Genomic DNA, 17,120 nt, shown 5'->3' on the forward strand with positions numbered 1-17,120 from the left:
TTTTAATCAAAATACAAGGTACTCTATTTTTTTCTTCTGCATATAATTTGTATGACTATTCTTGAATGTAAGACTACTTTAGTGAAATTGTAGCCGTTACCCATTCCAAAAAAAATAAAAATATTTATTTCACCTTAAAATACGCTTAATTTGACAAAGCATCCTTAAAAGATACATAAATATAGAGAAATGCATGATTTTATTTCTTCTAGACAAATATATTGAAACAAAATAACATCTTAATGTAACTATCTAAGGAATCAGACTCACATACTGGAATAAATTACAACAGATGTGTGCAGTTTGGTGCCATGAGACGTGTGGGTTTCGGAAACACAAAACCTAGATAACGTTTTCTTCATATTCTTGTGAACACTCTCTGATGTTTGTTCTGCCAAAAATCCAAGAGGTTTCTGAATCTTGTTTAGGAACTCTTCTAAATGAAATTGTATTATGTGTCCTTTCCATCCAAACGAGAGATTCAACTTAAACTTTTCCTTCAGATATTCCTTCACAACCTTGCTTTTGCTTTGGTTATCAATGTAAAAATTTAGATCTTATGGAAACTTTATTTACAACAATTTACACTGTAATAAAATTATTTCCAAGAGCATTTCCTGAATTGTTTCTATAAATTTGCGTATGCTAGCTGAATAGGTTGGAGAGAGGTTCATTTCAAAACAATCCTCAACAACTAAATAATTTTCAATTTAAATAATATTTTCTATCTTGCATTTCTAATCTTTGAATAAATAATTTTAAATTACTTAATTTAAACATTTAAAGTTAAGTTTATATTTTCCGCTAGTGTTTCATGATTTAAATTCTAGATAGCTTTGAGTCAATTGACAAATGAGAATGAGTATTTGTCACAACTCTGATTTTCTAATCCTTATATCTTTGCAACCCAATATCTTAAACATTAGATTTACTTCAAATTCTTTTTGATCAAATAATCTAAGTTTGAAATATCAAAGGTTTACATAATCAGTATGCAAAAATGTAGATGGATTAGAAAATTTCAGTTTGTGGCAAAGGCTCAATCCCTTCTGAAGCATATTTACACAATTAATCATAAGATGATTTATAAACTTTACCTGCTGAAAACCTTTTTCAGTAAAAGCACGAGAGGTTGGAATTCTTGAAATCATGTTTTATATATTCATCTAATTCATTCAATTTCTTCAAAAGCTTGAAACTATTTTTTCCGTCTAAACCTGCACCATTGTAACCATGCCAAAAAATCCTGTTCTCAGTAAACCAAGTTTGAAGAGATGGCTGAACTTTCATGATATTTACAGTGTTGGTTACAATATTCATTAGCAAATGAAGTTCAGGGACAGGAACATTTTCCAAAACCAGTTTTTCATCAGGTTTATTCAACAGAACAGGATTTATAACATTCTTGTGATCCTTCATGTTCTTTTCCTTCATCCTGCATCTATACAAGAACAATAATTCTCTCAAAGACCATCAAATGTTCTTAATTCTCCTCTCTCATTAAGTTTCCCCTCACAATACAAACAACTGTGCATTCCTCCATGGGCAGACAAACCAAGAATGATATTGAGTAATTTCAAATTGCAGGCTAGGTAACATTTCAAACTGTTCAGATCAGTTTTGTTTTAGAGTATATCCATGTTGTGATGATTTTCTGAAACTCCTTTGACCAATCCAAGAACAATTACTTTAATTACTCCAGAATATAATTCATCTTTGGCACCAAGATCATCTAGATCAAACATACTCATAATAATCTTCAGTGATCCCTGTCCCCCATCTATACCTATTCTCACAATAGCTTTCATAACATCCAAGTCCCTAAGCTCACAAAGATGAAGAATTAGAGCTGTTGGATCAAGGACATATGTCAAATCTTTTGTAACTAACTTTTTAGACTTCTTATTTCCAACTCTAACAGTTTCTTCGAATTCAATTTTCTCCGTTTTGTAAAACAATCAAGAGAAGTTGACATTGAAATAATATTTTCATGAGAGTTTGATTGGAGAGCTGATCTACCCAAGTCAATTCTACAACTTAAAGCTATGGAGAGCAGTGATTTCTGCAGAGTTTGAGGACACGAGCAGCGCCCAATCAGAATGCTCCTATTAGATGATATTTTGTGATCACGTGACCTGAATGGAGCGTTCTGATTGGTTGGAATTGGTTGGTGTCATGGAAGACGACATTCAGAATCGTCTAAATTGATTGATTGATGAAGACAACATTTAAGAAATGTGGGGGGTTGTTGACCCAGCCCAGCCCGCCCGGCCCGCCCTGCTCTGGAGGTGGGGGGGAGGGGGTAATACCCCCTATGAGGGGGTGTTGCCCCCCCATTTTTAAAGTATATATATTATCTATCTATCTATCTATAATATGGTATGAGTCCTAGTATGAGTCATGGTATGAGTCATGAATTAGGAGCCAATGAGTGTGGGTCTACCCTGACCAATGGACACTTAAGTAACTGAAGCTTGGTACTGGATAAATTCAGTTTGATTAGGCCTGTGATTGGTGGAAACAAAACCAAAATGCCACCAATAAGAATGCTTCTGCCCAATTGAGTCATGGTTTGAGTCAGGGTGTTGCCCCCCCTTTTTTTTGATGTATGAGTCTGTAAAGTCAGCCAGTTAGGGTTAGGGTGACTAGGCCTGTGATGAAATAAATATATGATAAGAAAGTTTATCTATTGAAAGGATGTCTTGGATAGCATTATTGATTAAGATTTACAGATAGAAAAAGCATGTTTTTTGTAAAAATAATGTTTATTGATGTTCTAATATATTTACATTCTTAATAGTTTTTTCTTCCTCGATAGTATATTTAAGGTTGGAATTTGTTGTAGTTTGTAGTTTTTTTAAGAAAATGAATTCTTAATATTCTGTTGGACTATGAGGGTTCCTGAGCAACAATCAAATGCTGCATTAAAAGCTAAGAGGCTTGATTTCTATGGAAGGCTGTAACCTTAAACACTTTTTCAAGAGGATCCTGATCAATTAGAGCAACACCAATATTGCGAGAATCTAATATATGATCTTTCTTGAGGATAATGTATTGGGATAAAAGATCTGCTGCTTCAAGAAAAGTAAATAATTCTTGAGATTTTACCAACACATCAGTTGATTCAAAGAGCTGTCTCAAACTAGCACATAATCTATATCTAGTATTAGGATCTGATGGTTTTGATTATTTTTGTTCTTTTTAGGAAGATTTTGAAGCTTCAGGACCATCAGTTTCCAAAGCAATCAATGATTTAGCCAAAGCTGCGTGAACCTGGGTAACATGAAGTGCTTTGACTGAAAAAATATTCTCCAACTGTTGAGATCACTTACACAATATCATAGAAGGATTACGTTCATCAAAATGTCTTCCAGCTAAAATCAGATCCTTGATAAATTTAAAAATATCAGACCATGCAACATCAGAAGAACACAAACAAACATAAACAAACACCAGCTAAAATCAGATCCTTGATAAATTTTAAAATATCAGACCATGTAACATCAGAAGTAGGTTCACCAAGTTGAAGAAAATATTGGCCATTATAAATCTGAAACAAAAATGATTTAAATAAAATCTATCATGATGTATTTTTCAATATATTTTTACAAAAATACATTATTATTAATTATTGACATTGAGCACGAATATTTGGATAATTATCATTAAAAAGCATAGAGTACACAGGGAACATGTAGCGTTGAATATAAATCCAGGGGAACTTTTTCAAAGAACAGGGCAGGGTTCGGAATATAACATGACAGGATCGCATAGTCTAAATAAATATTATTAATTTTTGTAATCGGATAATTAGCAATGTATTACCTTAGAAAAATAGATTTTTTCAATGTAGCCATAAGACTTGAGAACATGTAGAAGAGTTGTTCTGGTAATGATGGAGTTGATGACTATCATGAATTGACATCGATAATCAAAATTAGGATTAGACTTGAGACACCAGAAAGGTCGGTGAAATGGAATTTCAAAGGAAACCTTATTGGATAATGATCTTCTTTCAAGCATGGGCAGTGGATAGACCTAAACATTTAGGATTAGAAGTTAAACATAATTTTTTTACTTTTTATGTTCTACCTGAATTTTTAGCTGATTCAGAAAATATAGGATAATATCTTCTAACAGCAAATCTTGATGTTGGTTCAAAAGATTTATGATATTTTTACATTGGAATTGATTTAAAAATTCACCAAAGGTAAAAGGTTCTGCAAGATCTTGGCATAATGATTTAAGTACTGAATCTTTCTTTAAGGAGTAAAGAGCCATTTTATTGATCTGAAAAAATTATTCATCACATAGTAAAAAACACACAGGCCAAAATATGCGATGGTAAACTTCTGCATCATCCTGATGGATCAAGTGATAAGTTGTAAAAGCAGAGAATTTACATTCGTCATTTACAGTTTCCCAAATCTTCTTACGCAGTGATATTTCAAGCCTCATTCCTTTCATCTCTTTTTCTAAAACCTCCATACACAGATCACTCATAACTCCGTTCATTTCAATCAAGTTCGCATCTAAACAAAAAGCTTGTAAATTTAAATATTATTAAAAATTTGTAAAAATATTACCTGTACAATCTTTGGGAGGTAATGATTCCGTTTTGACAACCAGATTGTCTAGAATCTCTTTGATGATGGTGAGAATATATTTTGGAATTAAAGATCCCTCATCATAAACAATAATTTTTACAGAACGATTCAAAAAAAATTAATATGTAATACTATGTTGAGAGGTGATAAAAGCTCTCTTTCTGGGTTTAACACCATTATAAGTTTGACGAGTCATGGTTTCTAAGGTAACTCCACCACCAGGCTGTCTTCGAAATCCAGATTGAATGATAACTGTTTGAGCTTCAGCATACAATTTAGAAGCATTTTCAGGTTTTTTCAATTCTCTGTGAAGACCTCGCTGTATCCCTTTCACATGAATTTCTGGTCCTTGGTCTAGAGCTTCTAGTCTATACATCTTCTCTCCGTATATGTTCATCACATCTACTATATTTTCTGTCACCAGGTACCCAGCTAAAATAAAATAAATATTAGAATGAATCATGGATTTCAGTTATTTCTTACCTAACAATGAAGTTGAATCCACATGTTGATCTTTAAGAAGATTATAACTAGCTTTCATGTGAGTTGCAACACTATCCCCTAGTCTTTTATGATGTATAGCAAAGTAGCAACTGTCTGTATCTAAATAAATTAAATTTAGTATTTTTTTTTTTTTGACGGATAATATTAAATTACCGAGATAATGAAGTTCAGCTAATGCGGGGTCTAGATGAGATAACATAAAGTGCAGATTGTCTAGCAGAACAATTTTTGAATGTGATAAAATACAGGCTCCAACAGCTACAAGAGGAGATGTATACTCATATGAACTGTAGGTGGGAACTGATTTTTTTAAAACTTTGTAACGCTCTTTATTCATTCTTTCATATCCTAAAAAGCCAGGTTTATCTACAACGCGACAGATAGAGGAAGCATCGAGCAGTTGTTCTTGGAAATAAGGCGTTTGCAGTGATCCTAAACAAAGAAAATTTAATTATAAACTATTAAACAGGAATCATATTGTTTTACCTTGTTTTAACAATGTAAACCCATAAGATGAACTTGGCCCATGAGGAGCTAGATTCCAGTACCAGACGTTCTTCCTTACTTAGCAAAGGATTTTGCAATTTCTTTTTTATATCACTTCTTAGCTTTAACTGACTGTCAATCTCCGTTTTCAAAAATTGTTTATGCTTATAAAGAACAGCATGGAGAATAAGAGGAGTTTCCACAAAGTCAAAATGATTCTTTAGAAAAAGAAAATAACTTGAATGAATAACTTTTATGCCTTTGAAGGTATCCATTCCAACAACTGCTACACTTTTTTTCAAGGCACCCTTATTTACACTTGGTTATTATTGCTTAGTTGATGATTTGGCAAAGATAAAAACAAGTTATCTTAGAAATTGACAGTATAAATTTCTTACAATCGTGTCTGAAATCTCATCCTTTGAGGGTAACCCTGTATTTCCTAAAAGTTGCAGGAAATGTTCCGAACAGACTTTAAGGAACAGTTTTGACCCAGAAGGAGATGAAAACTCCAATTAAAGCCAAAACCGTAATATTTTATTTTAAACCAGATACTAATGAAAATTAATCGAAATTCGAAAATAATGAATTTTTTTTCTGAAAACCGGAAACTGACCCAATAAATGAGGGAACCGATCAAAAAAAGGTTGCAAACCAGTAAAACTGGGATATTAACATTTTTTAAAAACCGGAAATGGGCCCAAATAAAGAGGAATTACCTACTAACAAACTGAGATTTTAAAATTCTTTTTTGAAAACCAGAAACAGACCTAAAAAAGGGGAAACCGATCAACAAACTGAGAATTTAAAACTTTTTTTGAAAACCGGAAACGGACCCAAAAAAAGAGGAAGCGGACCCAAAAAAAGAGGAAACCGTTCAACAAACTGAAAATTTACAACTTTTTCTGAAAATCGGAATCCGACCCAAAAAAAGAGGAAACTGACCCAAAAAAATAGGAAACCGATCAACAAACTGAGAATTTTAAATTTTTTCTGAAAACCGGAAACGGACCCAAAAAATGAGGAAACGGATCGAAAATATTGGGAAATCCCTCAAAATTTTGGGAAATCCCTCAACAATATAAGATCTTGATAAACCGGAATCCGACCTAAAAATTGAGGAAACGGATCAAAAAAAAAGGGAAATTCCTCTAAAAATTGGATTTGAGGGATTTCCGATAATTTTTAAAAAAACAGGAAACGCCTCAAAAAAATTCATTTTGGGGAGGTTTCCGTTTTTTTGGGGTTTTTACCTGGCTAAAACAATATTTACTCCTGATAGTTTCCAGGCCTCTAATATTTTGAAAAAAACATTGAACAACACCTCCACATCTCTACAAAGATAAGACTTTGCATAGTCATAAAGATTTTGGGCAGAACACTCCTCAAAGTCTACATGTGCTTGTTCAATATCCTGATCGGATGGTTTACTGTGAGACAATATATTGTACCAGATTTCTGATTCCTTTGATGGTAAACATTTAGTTTCTTTTAATGTAACAATTCCATCACTGATGGCATGAGGAAATAATCCTTTAGATATTTCCAGATTGTATTTTTTTCCTAAGGTGGCTAGATTGACATTAGGCTCTTCCAAATTTCGCACATCCTTCATAGTTAGAGATATGGAACAAGCAGTTTCTTGGAGCCACTTTGTTATTTTGATGTTAACACTTTGAATTGAAGTAGATTTCTTGAACATGTTCAGTTTAAACTTGTATTGAACAGCAGCATTCCACAGAAACTTCTCAATCAACACTGTATCATAATTGGCTCCATTAAAAGATATTAGAAAAGTTTCCTGGATGAGAGATTGACACTTTTGAAGAGCTTTACTGAATACGTCTGAATATCTCCGATCTGTTAGTACTTTAATCTCATCAATAACAATTTTTAGTCGGTCCATTAGATCTTGCACATTTTAGCTTGAATGTAGCAATAACGAATCCATTTCACTACCATAGCCTCAATGTTTTCAGCATCGGGTTCTGTTTGAACATGTTTTTTATGATTATCTCCTATGTGGAACACTTGAGATTTCTGTTGAGAAAATATAGAAGCCAAAAGTTGTTGAAATTCCTCAGGTGGAAAATACATCCGCAAACTTTGAAACACAGTATCTTCTTTTAGAGTCCCTTTTTTAAACTGTGATAAAAGATTTCGTTTGGTACGTGTATTTTGACATTGTTGAAAACCACGCTCCACATTAAAACAAGTGGATCCAATCAGGTAAGGCAGCTGTGTTTGAACAACATGTTTTCCTTCTGTATAAGTATTATCATTCTTGGTAGCTATTCCAATTTTCTTAATTGGAATAGTAGTTTCATCAATACACAGTGAATCAATATCAAATGAGATGATGGATAATTTAATCACTTGGTCTATTGTTTTTTCAAGGTCCTTATTATACCAGCCAATGATTTGTAAAAGTGTAGCTAAACATTTAGATTCTCCATGTCCCGCTGGTTTAAAAAGTTTGTGTTTTCCATTAGGGAAGTAATAGTCTGAGAGTCTATCACAGCAACAATCATGTTCTTTTCCTGGGGTTAGTCTTATTCGATCTTGACGCTCCAAAGGTCTTTCAATAGGTGCTGTTTTTAAAGGGAGCTGTGTTTTTTGTAGGATGGTTTTGTCCAGAGAAACATCAAAGACACATTGCCATCCTACATTGGGTGCATACAATAAAACTAGATTTAGAATGTCACTGCTAGAACTCCAGCCCCAGGAAGCTAAAAGAAAAATACATTATTAATGCAATTTTAAATGAATTAAAGAATATAAGTAATACCTAAACATTGAATAGTTTCAGTGCTGCCTGTAAAAAGAGAATCTGCTACACACAAGTTAACTGTAGTGGGTGCATGTTCCAGGGGATTACAATAAAAACTTTCCAGTATAGAGAATTTGGGAACGTCGAATTTTTCTGCCAACAGATGTTCAACTTCATTCAAGGATTTAGTTGGAAGAGTTGAAGTTAGAATTGGAAAGTCAAGTGTTGATTTTACCAAATATAATCCGCTTATCGATCCTGTCTTACAAAGAATAAAGGTGTAACTTTTCTCACATTTTAAAAAATTTGAATAACAACTGGTGTAAAACACACTCATCACTTGACACTTTTCAGAATGTTTAGCTTGTAAACTGCATGGTACTGAGGGGCATACAGACCTCACTAATGATCTTTAAAGAATTGTAATTTTCAAGTGTAGTTTTGAAGATATGTAATTCAATAGTTCACGCAGGGACAATTTAGTGTTGTATAAGGTTTCACAATATTTAGAGGGTGTATGTCTGAAAAGAGAATCAAACCATACTTCATAGTTTAGGTTAGGTTCCAACTGTTGGTATAAAAAATAACACACTTGTTCTAGGATTTTTTGTCTGAAAAATTTAGTGACTGGTGGTATATCCAAGCAAGGAAAATCTTTCAGATCAAGGCCTTGACACACTTCCATGGTTAGTGTTGAGGAGATAGAATGTAATGTAAATACTTTTTACATCGCTTTAAGGCTGGATGATCTTGAGGCAGATGTTTCTAAACAAAAAATATATTATTTTTAGAAATCCAAATATAAAAAATACTCTTACCAGACAGAAGAGTACTTGCAAGGTTGATGGAGCATTGTGTCTTTGAATAAGTTGTACAAGGCACATTGAGACTCTGCCTGATCAAATCTTTTTAGGACATCATGAGTAAAATCTATTCCTTGCACGTGATTCCATCCAACTTGCTCTATAAGTTGAATAGGTGGAATGTTGAATATGATCAGGGAAGAAAAGTTTGTTATGGATAATTCATAGGTTTTTAACACAAAGGAGGTCTCATCATCAGAGGACAATTTTCTCCAGGTTTCACAATCTTAGCCGTTTCTAGGTTTGATATGGAAAGAGTAATTTTGATTTCTTAAGTTATGCCTGTCTAAACACACTGCCAATCGTCTAAACATGAAATTTAATGAATTTTTAATGATAAAATGATAAAAAAGTTCACCTTAAACATCAGAGGTCATAAACACATCTAGATCTTGAAAATGTCTCACAATTCCTTTGGTGTAGGAAGCGGCAGATCCAGCTACACAAATGGGTAGTTTTAGATCCCAAAAATAGTAGAGCAACTCATAAATAAATGAGGGAGGATATTGTTTTAGAAAAACCTTGGGTGCAATAACATCGCCTTGAAACAGTGTATATTGATCTTGAAATAGTATTTGCAACAATGTTTCAGTCATTGGTATTTTCTGAAAACAATGTACAGTTAGAGAATAATATAAGAACAGCTAAGACACTGACAAACAAACATTGTTTCATCATTCCAGGTGTTAGAATTAAGCTTAGAATCAACTATTAAGGATGTTTGATGAGCAAATTTAACAAAATTAGGTTCAATGACCCCTTGAAGAATTTTTTTGATGTACTCAATTACAGGATGAAATACTTCCTGAAAATACAGAGGAAAACAATAATCTTTTTTCCACAAGGGATTGACTGTAAAATAAACTCCAGGTAAGGATTCTTTTACTGGAATCAAAAATTCAAAGGGTGTAAAGGATGATTGTGCATTGGAACTGTTAAAAATCTATTTTCATTTAAATGATTTAAAGCTGAGGTCATGTATCGATATAAATGATAATTGGATATCAGATATTCCGACACACCATTAATTTGTGTAATTAAAACAAGGGCTAATTTCAAAGGTTCATCTGAAAAGGATAACAGATGCTCAATAATTTCTGGTGGGAAGGTATATTTTTTGTTAGATGATACAGGTATTCCATTAAAGGTAAAGAGATGAAGATCAGGCACATCAGTTTGGACAGAATACAAATCAATATGACTATCATTGTTGAAAGCGTTGAGCAGAAAAGATGAGGCTTCTAAACAGTCATCCATGAAAGCTCTATAATAAAATAATCTCAAAAAAATGTTATAAATGTATATAAACAAATATACCTGGAAAATGCTAGTCATTGTTTAATCTGAAAAAAAAGTTATGTTAAGGCTACATGAACATTAAGATCTCCAACAGTTTTTCGATTTTTAGCATCAGGTAATTCCAAAGGAATTCTATGCATAGCGTAAGGGGAGATCAAAGGATGCGTAGGGGCAAAAAGAATTGTTAATGATCCAGCATGCAATTCTAACAAGGCCAATACTTTTTCATATTGTTGATTTATAAAAGCAGAGTTATCAATTCCTTCAGCAATATGAAGTGTCAAGGGATTTTCAAACCTTGGTAACAAAGTTACCATGGGGGGAATAACCATCTGAGGGTCAAAATAGGTTTGTAAATAAACAGGCCATTCTTCAGAAGGTAATGTGGGAGAATCTTCAAAATCGTAGATATGAAAGTGAGATTTGAAAATAACTTTATCTGTGGTATTTTGACTACACATAAATTCTAGTGTGGAATCATTTAAAATAATATCAAAATTAAAACCATAGTGAATAGCATGATCACTTAAATTTAGTACAGTTGAGATATGATGAGCTAACTGTTGACTTTGATTCTTTGTTGAAAGAAGAGAGGTGAAGTATTCCAGAGGAAAAATAAAGATTTCTTCAGTATTTTCAGCTGCTTGGAAACCAAAAAGAACTGATGCTGGGGCATCTAGATTATCAGGTACAAGTTGAGTGATGTATTCCCCTGAAGTTTGTTCTGTACAAAATAAAGTTTCTCGTAATTTAGTAGGTTCCTCAAGTGAAGTACCTAGTTTAGCATTGTAACAGGTAAATGTTTCTGCAGGCAATTCTGTTTTAAGGATATCATCCACTGTATCATATTTTTTTCTTAAGAGAACAGGTAAATTTGTAAATATTTGACCTTCAGTTACATTTACTTTAATGGTTTTATCAGGCAAGACTTCAAACAGGTTTGTTTTGGCATAGCGATTAAAACTTTTCAACAATGTCTTCCATACTTAAATTGTTATTGGATATTTTTAACATAAAAGGATTTCTTAACTTGATGGAGATTTGAAGCTGTCCAGTTTCAGCTCGGCTACCCCAATGAATGTTCAGCACTTGAATAGTATGAGCTTGATTGGGTCCTTTATATTGAAGTTGAGGAAGAGATATCACATTTCCAGGTGCTGATTGAACTAAGAACTGGGTGGCAGAACGAACACTAATCATTTCAGGTCTGAAAAAATTAACAAATATATTTCTGAGCAACAGGATTTAAAACAATGGATTCTGGTAAACGTATTCCTTTAGCTTTCATTTTTTTGAGTATAGCTGTAAACTTCTTTTTGTGTGTTTCCAGCTGTTGAGGAAGTGAGCATCGATTGAGAGCCATCTTTAGAAAGTCTAACACAGAAATTTTAGAGCCTAAAAATAAAAAAAATGTTTTTTAAAAACTTTATAAATAAAATCCTAATTGGTTTACCTAGCAAACAGTTCTTATCATCTAACAGACCTTGAAGAGCTTTAAGAACATAGCGTCCACGTTTTTCCCATTTGAACAAATGAAGTGGAATGGCAGATGTTTCTGAGGTCCCTTCAGCATCATTTTCTACAATTCCAGAGCTTGGGCAGGGTTGATCCAATGAATGAAAAATAACCTCAGATTCATCAAAATGAAACATTTCAATAGGACTTGTGTGATCGGTGACCGAATTTAATGAATTTAAGCCGCGTCTTAAATCCGCCAAAAACCGGTTTCAATCGAGCGCCGGCTTAAATCTTGAAACATTTTAAGTGGAACCAACCATATTTGAGCAGTGGCTTAAATTTAAACTGTCGCTCAAATTCTTTAAATTCGGTCTCAGGTCTTAAGTTTAAATTAGGAAAGAAAGTCTGTGTATCTGTATTAAGGTATGCAATATGATGATTGGTCACACCTAAAGAATAAACTGCTTGAAATTTTTCGCGAAAATTGAACTTGTATTGCTTGTCTAAAATTTGCAATAATTTAAGAGAGCTAGGACAAAAGGTGATAAAGAAATGGGAACTTTGTAATAGATCGCTGTACAACCCAGATTTGAAAATATCATGAATGCACAAAATTAATGTTTTTGACTCATGTCTCAAGTTAAAGTTTACAATTTCTTGAAAGTCTTTATCTTGTCCTTTCTTTACAAAATCATCAAAAAATATTAAACAATTAGAAGGTAAATTATCAATGTTGGCTATATCAAAGTTGTTTTCCAAAAGTTCAACAGGTTTATCTTTCCATTCTTCAGGGTCTTTAGATTTTACATAGACAGGTCCTTCATGCCAGTTTGGAAGAAGTTGAGATGTAAAGTAGTTTGTTTTTCCAGTACCAGATTTCCCAAAGAGCCAAATCAATTTTCCATCAAGCTTCAAGTATTGGTTCATATTTCATTTTTTTCTGAAAAAAATAGAGAATTAAGCTTACGGTTTAAGTGGTTTTTCTTTTCTTAGCATCAGTCTCATCATTTTCTGCGTTAGCTTCTTGANTTTCACTTGTGGCGCGTCATATTGCACCCCCCCTGGTCAAATCCTGGCTACGGGCCTGCCTGCCCCTCCACTCATACCACTTTTGTAAACAGAATTTTAAGACATATTTAGAGCCCAAGGGGCTGCAGCTGGAAAGCCTGTTAAGGCCGCTGCGCTCCACACAGGCCTGTCTTAGTCTTTACCTTTCCTAATTACTTATTTTAATAATTACTACTTTCAATGGTTATAATTTAAATTGAGGACCGCAGTGCTCGGGTCTGTCCTAGTGAACGATTTTTGGACCCCCCCCCCTCCAATCAATTTTGTACATGACCAAATTAGTGTTTATTTAGTATTATTTAGGGTTAGGTTAGGGGTCTGTCCTGTGAACAATTTATGAGCCCCCCCAGCCACCCTTTTTCAATTTTGTACATGACGAAATTAGTAAATTAGTATTTATTTATTATTATTTAGGGTTAGGTTAGGTTAAGACACTTTCTGGGCCGAGCGCTTCGGCTAGGATAGGCTAGGGGGCGGAACGCTGAGGCCACGGGTTAGGTTAGTTAAGACACTTTCTGGGCCGATCCCTGCGGCTAGGACAGGCTAGGGGGCCGAGCACTGCGGCCACGGGTTAGGTTAAGTTAAGACACTTTCTGTAAGATCCATGTACAAAATTGATAGAAGGGGGGGGGGCCGGGGGGGTATAAAATTCGTTCACTAGGAATATAACCAGCGCTCGGCACTCCCAGAAATTGTCCTTTGGACTATAATAAAAAATTCATTAAAATGAAAGGATACCTGAGAGGTATGCGTGGGTACACACATCACAAATTTGAAATTTAAAATTTCTTTGTTGTTGTCAATTTACATTATTTTCGTTTGTTGTTAAACTCAAATATTTATTATTTCAGATAATGATTGATTGATCGATTGATTATCTTGTCTACTGGACTAGACAAGAAGGAGAGGTATCTACTGGACTAGACAAGAAGGAGAGGTATCTACTGGACTAGACAAGAAGGAGAGGTATCTACTGGACTAGAGAAGAAGAAGAAGTATCTACTGGACTAGACAAGAAGGAGAGGTATCTACTGGACTAGACAAGAAGGAGAGGTATCTACTGGACTAGACAAGAAGGAGAGGTATCTACTGGACTAGAGAAGAAGAAGAAGTATCTACTGGACTAGACAAGAAGGAGAGGTATCTAATGGACTAGACAAGAAGGAGAAGGATTGACCAGAACTATCAGAATGGACATCCATAGTATCCAAATAATTAATGCTGAAGACAATCCAATGTACATATATTTTTTAATATTATCATTAAATTTAAATTCAAAACATTATGTTTAAAAAATTAAAACCTTTATATCAGACCAAATTTAAAGATTTCAAATTTAAGCCGCCACTCAAATATGGTTGGTTTCACTTAAAATTGGATTCAATGTTTCAAGATTTAAGCCGGCGCTTAATTGAAACCAGTTTTTGGCGGATTTAAGACGCGGCTCAAATTCATTAAATTTGGACACTGATCAATAATGATGGAAAATATTCTAACTTTTTTAATTTAGTGATTGGACTTAAATATAATATATGCGTATTAAACATGAAACACATTGATTGAAATTCTCAGTCCTTGGTCTGCAATTTCCTGGCCGCAAGTCTAATTAATACTAATATGCCCTTAAAATCTTGGATTATAATTAAGTAGTGGGTCGTAGTGGGCCAAATTATTATTAAATTACTAGAAATATTGTTGGCTATCCATCTCACGAGAAAAAGACAATTAAAACAATTATGAAAATTATTTCTTTAACTTGATTATTATATTTATTGAGTCCATATGTCGAGAAGATTGGAAAATTATTGCTAATTTACAAGTAATATTTATATTTGATAACGTTTTTTTCAAAAAACCTCTTCCACGGGGTTCGGAGACCATTCCACAGGGTTCGGAGATTTTCCACGGGGTTCATGGCTTCTTGGCCTTCCCTCCATAATCTCACATACACAACAGTTTGATCTTAATGGGCAGAATTTAGTTTATTTACTTAATTTAATTGTTTTTAGAATACTGGAGTATATGGAGGAACCAGCGGCAAGGACGAAGAGGGCTTCTAACTGGAGTTCTGACCAAGCCAATACGTTGAAAGGTATTAATCAATCTACATTTGAGTTTAGACTTTCCAATATTCGTTGATTGACTTGAATTTTGTAAACGAAAAAGAGAAAATAATAAGAAATTCTATTCGAAATTATGCACGAAATCCCCCCCCCACTTTTATTTTGCTATTTCTTTATTGATATTAGCCATTCATTCTTTCAATCCAGCTGGACGCCTACCACCTTCCAAGTTGCTTGAGGAGTGTAACCTCCCCCCTAGTTGCTCCTCTGGAGTTAGCAGTATTTTCGGTTCTCGTTAAGATTATGTTTTTTATCAATCACCACCTTATTAACAACATTTACGAAAGTATTTTTGATACGGATATGGGCGCCAGCCTTTAAAAAAGCATTTTTTGCCCATTATGAGTTCAATATGATACTAAAAAATACTGTCAGACCTTAAATTTGTATTTTAAAGTCTTTATTGTATTCTACCACTGTAGTCCTACTTCAATAGTTATATATTGTAATGTATCCCTCCAGCCTCTGATTAAACATCCCACCACAAACGAAGTATATGAATGATAAAAAATAATTTTTGATCCTTATATATATTTTTAGAGTTGATAACATCACTTGACAACGGAGCACTCAATCATACGATAAACTCGATAATGAAGACCAAGGAAGGGAGGGAAAAAAAGAAAAGGTGTATATTTTTCGATTGTCATAAGTTGAATTGATTGCCTATGTCGTTTGACGTAATTTTGATAAAATTGTAAAATTCTATGAATCTTTATCTACATACATAAAGGTGTTTGTTTGTCTTTTTGTTTGTTTGCACGATCTTAACTCATAAACCAATTTGCCTTAATATTTTATTGGGGACCTTAGAAGAACCACGTGAATGTTTTTAAATTCTAAATTGAGTGGGTCGGCTTGAATAACTCATGGGCGTTAAAAATTGTGAGTTAGCTCGAACCGTATGCTGCATGTTAATGCTCTGCGCACCGACGGCAATCTGGGGGTTCCATGTCGGGTTCCTTTTCAGATCTACCCTTAGTATTATTAAATAGCGAAAATTTAGTTTCCCAGTAAAATCGTTTAATGGCAGATAAGCGGCTAGTAACGTATATAATATTAATTACTGCATTATTGCTCCATTCTTGAAGTATTGCACACTGGCTTAATGCGTTATAATTTAAAAAGAAAAAAAAATATTTTAATGGTTACTTCAAATTACGTTGAAGGTTTCTCTGAAAGAACACCTTTCTCATGTATGAAAAAAAAGGTTTTAAATATAATTGATTTAAGGGCCTGGATGAAAGTTTTTGATAGAATTGTAAAAATTCCTGGGAATGAAAACTTTCTTCTTAAGCATCTAGAACTCAAATGGAAAAATATGAAGGTTGTGACAAAAGAGGTAGGTGTCTATACTTTTTATTTCGACAATGCCCAAACATGTATATTTTCTTGAAACCCCCTTTTTAACAGGTTTATTTTTTGTTGGCTAAATTGGCGAAAAATATATATCATTAGAAATTAGTGTTTTTCGTATCCTTAGGGCAGGGTGGGTAGACGGGGTATTTCTGAATAATGTACACCCTTCCAGCAACTCAACCTACTTGACAAAGAATAACTGTAAAAATTCTTCAAAATAAAATCGGTGCTATGGAAACGCCTCAACACGGAAACGTCTCAACGCGGAAATGCCTCAAAAACCGGTTTTGAGGAATTTCCGTTTTTTTTTGGGAAATCCCTCAAAACTGGAAAATGTTGAGGGATTTCCGAATATTTTTGAGGCGTTTCCTAATATTTAAAGTTGAGGTGTTTCCTCTTTTTTTTTTGAGGCGTTTCCGTTTTTTGAAAAAAGTTTTAAAACTTTATTTTGTTGAGGCGTTTCCTCTTTTTTTTGAGGCGTTACCGTTTTTTTTGGAGGCGTTTCCGTTTTTTGAAAAAACTTTTAAAACTTTATTTTGTTGAGGCGTTTCCTCTTTTTTTTGAGGCGTTTCCGTTTTTTTTT

At 33.7% G+C, this 17,120-nt stretch overlaps 3 protein-coding genes across 3 annotated transcripts; all 3 read right to left on the minus strand.

Annotated features, from left to right (window-relative positions):
* Positions 1-3,530: 3,530 nt before the first annotated feature.
* Positions 3,531-4,712, minus strand: LOC111705954 (uncharacterized). The gene is made up of 3 exons (XM_023478667.1): positions 4,093-4,712; positions 3,826-4,038; positions 3,531-3,775 (listed from the first exon to the last, which is right to left on the minus strand). Exons 1-3 carry the CDS (start codon positions 4,279-4,281, stop codon positions 3,629-3,631), a joined length of 549 nt encoding a protein of 182 aa, XP_023334435.1. The 5' UTR covers positions 4,282-4,712; the 3' UTR covers positions 3,531-3,628.
* LOC111705956 (uncharacterized) lies at positions 4,283-5,234 on the minus strand. Its single transcript, XM_023478670.1, has 4 exons — positions 5,091-5,234; positions 4,740-5,039; positions 4,404-4,532; positions 4,283-4,290 (listed from the first exon to the last, which is right to left on the minus strand). The coding sequence occupies exons 1-4, from the start codon at positions 5,146-5,148 to the stop codon at positions 4,283-4,285; spliced, it is 495 nt and encodes a 164-aa protein (XP_023334438.1). The 5' UTR covers positions 5,149-5,234.
* A 6,262-nt stretch (positions 5,235-11,496) lies between these two features.
* Positions 11,497-12,245, minus strand: LOC111705960 (uncharacterized). The gene is made up of 2 exons (XM_023478674.1): positions 11,983-12,245; positions 11,497-11,924 (listed from the first exon to the last, which is right to left on the minus strand). The coding sequence occupies exons 1-2, from the start codon at positions 12,179-12,181 to the stop codon at positions 11,746-11,748; spliced, it is 378 nt and encodes a 125-aa protein (XP_023334442.1). The 5' UTR covers positions 12,182-12,245; the 3' UTR covers positions 11,497-11,745.
* Positions 12,246-17,120: the final 4,875 nt, after the last annotated feature.

The sequence above is a fragment of the Eurytemora carolleeae genome, unplaced genomic scaffold, assembly GCF_000591075.1.
Source record: "Eurytemora carolleeae unplaced genomic scaffold, Eaff_2.0 scaffold696, whole genome shotgun sequence".
Taxonomy (NCBI): domain Eukaryota; kingdom Metazoa; phylum Arthropoda; class Copepoda; order Calanoida; family Temoridae; genus Eurytemora; species Eurytemora carolleeae.

Coding starts and splice junctions, on each gene's coding strand:
- LOC111705954 (XM_023478667.1), bottom strand. CDS start 4,281: ATGGCTCTTTACTCCTTAAAGAAAGATTCAGTACTTAAATCATTATGC. Junction 4,039..4,092: donor TGAATCAGCTAAAAATTCAG/GTAGAACATAAA, acceptor CTAAATGTTTAG/GTCTATCCACTGCCCATGCT. Junction 3,776..3,825: donor AAAAAATCTATTTTTCTAAG/GTAATACATTGC, acceptor ATATTTATTTAG/ACTATGCGATCCTGTCATGT.
- LOC111705956 (XM_023478670.1), bottom strand. CDS start 5,148: ATGAAAGCTAGTTATAATCTTCTTAAAGATCAACATGTGGATTCAACT. Junction 5,040..5,090: donor GGATTCAACTTCATTGTTAG/GTAAGAAATAAC, acceptor ATTTTATTTTAG/CTGGGTACCTGGTGACAGAA. Junction 4,533..4,739: donor TTTTATCACCTCTCAACATA/GTATTACATATT, acceptor CTTTTTGTTTAG/ATGCGAACTTGATTGAAATG.
- LOC111705960 (XM_023478674.1), bottom strand. CDS start 12,181: ATGTTTCATTTTGATGAATCTGAGGTTATTTTTCATTCATTGGATCAA. Junction 11,925..11,982: donor TGATAAGAACTGTTTGCTAG/GTAAACCAATTA, acceptor TTTTATTTTTAG/GCTCTAAAATTTCTGTGTTA.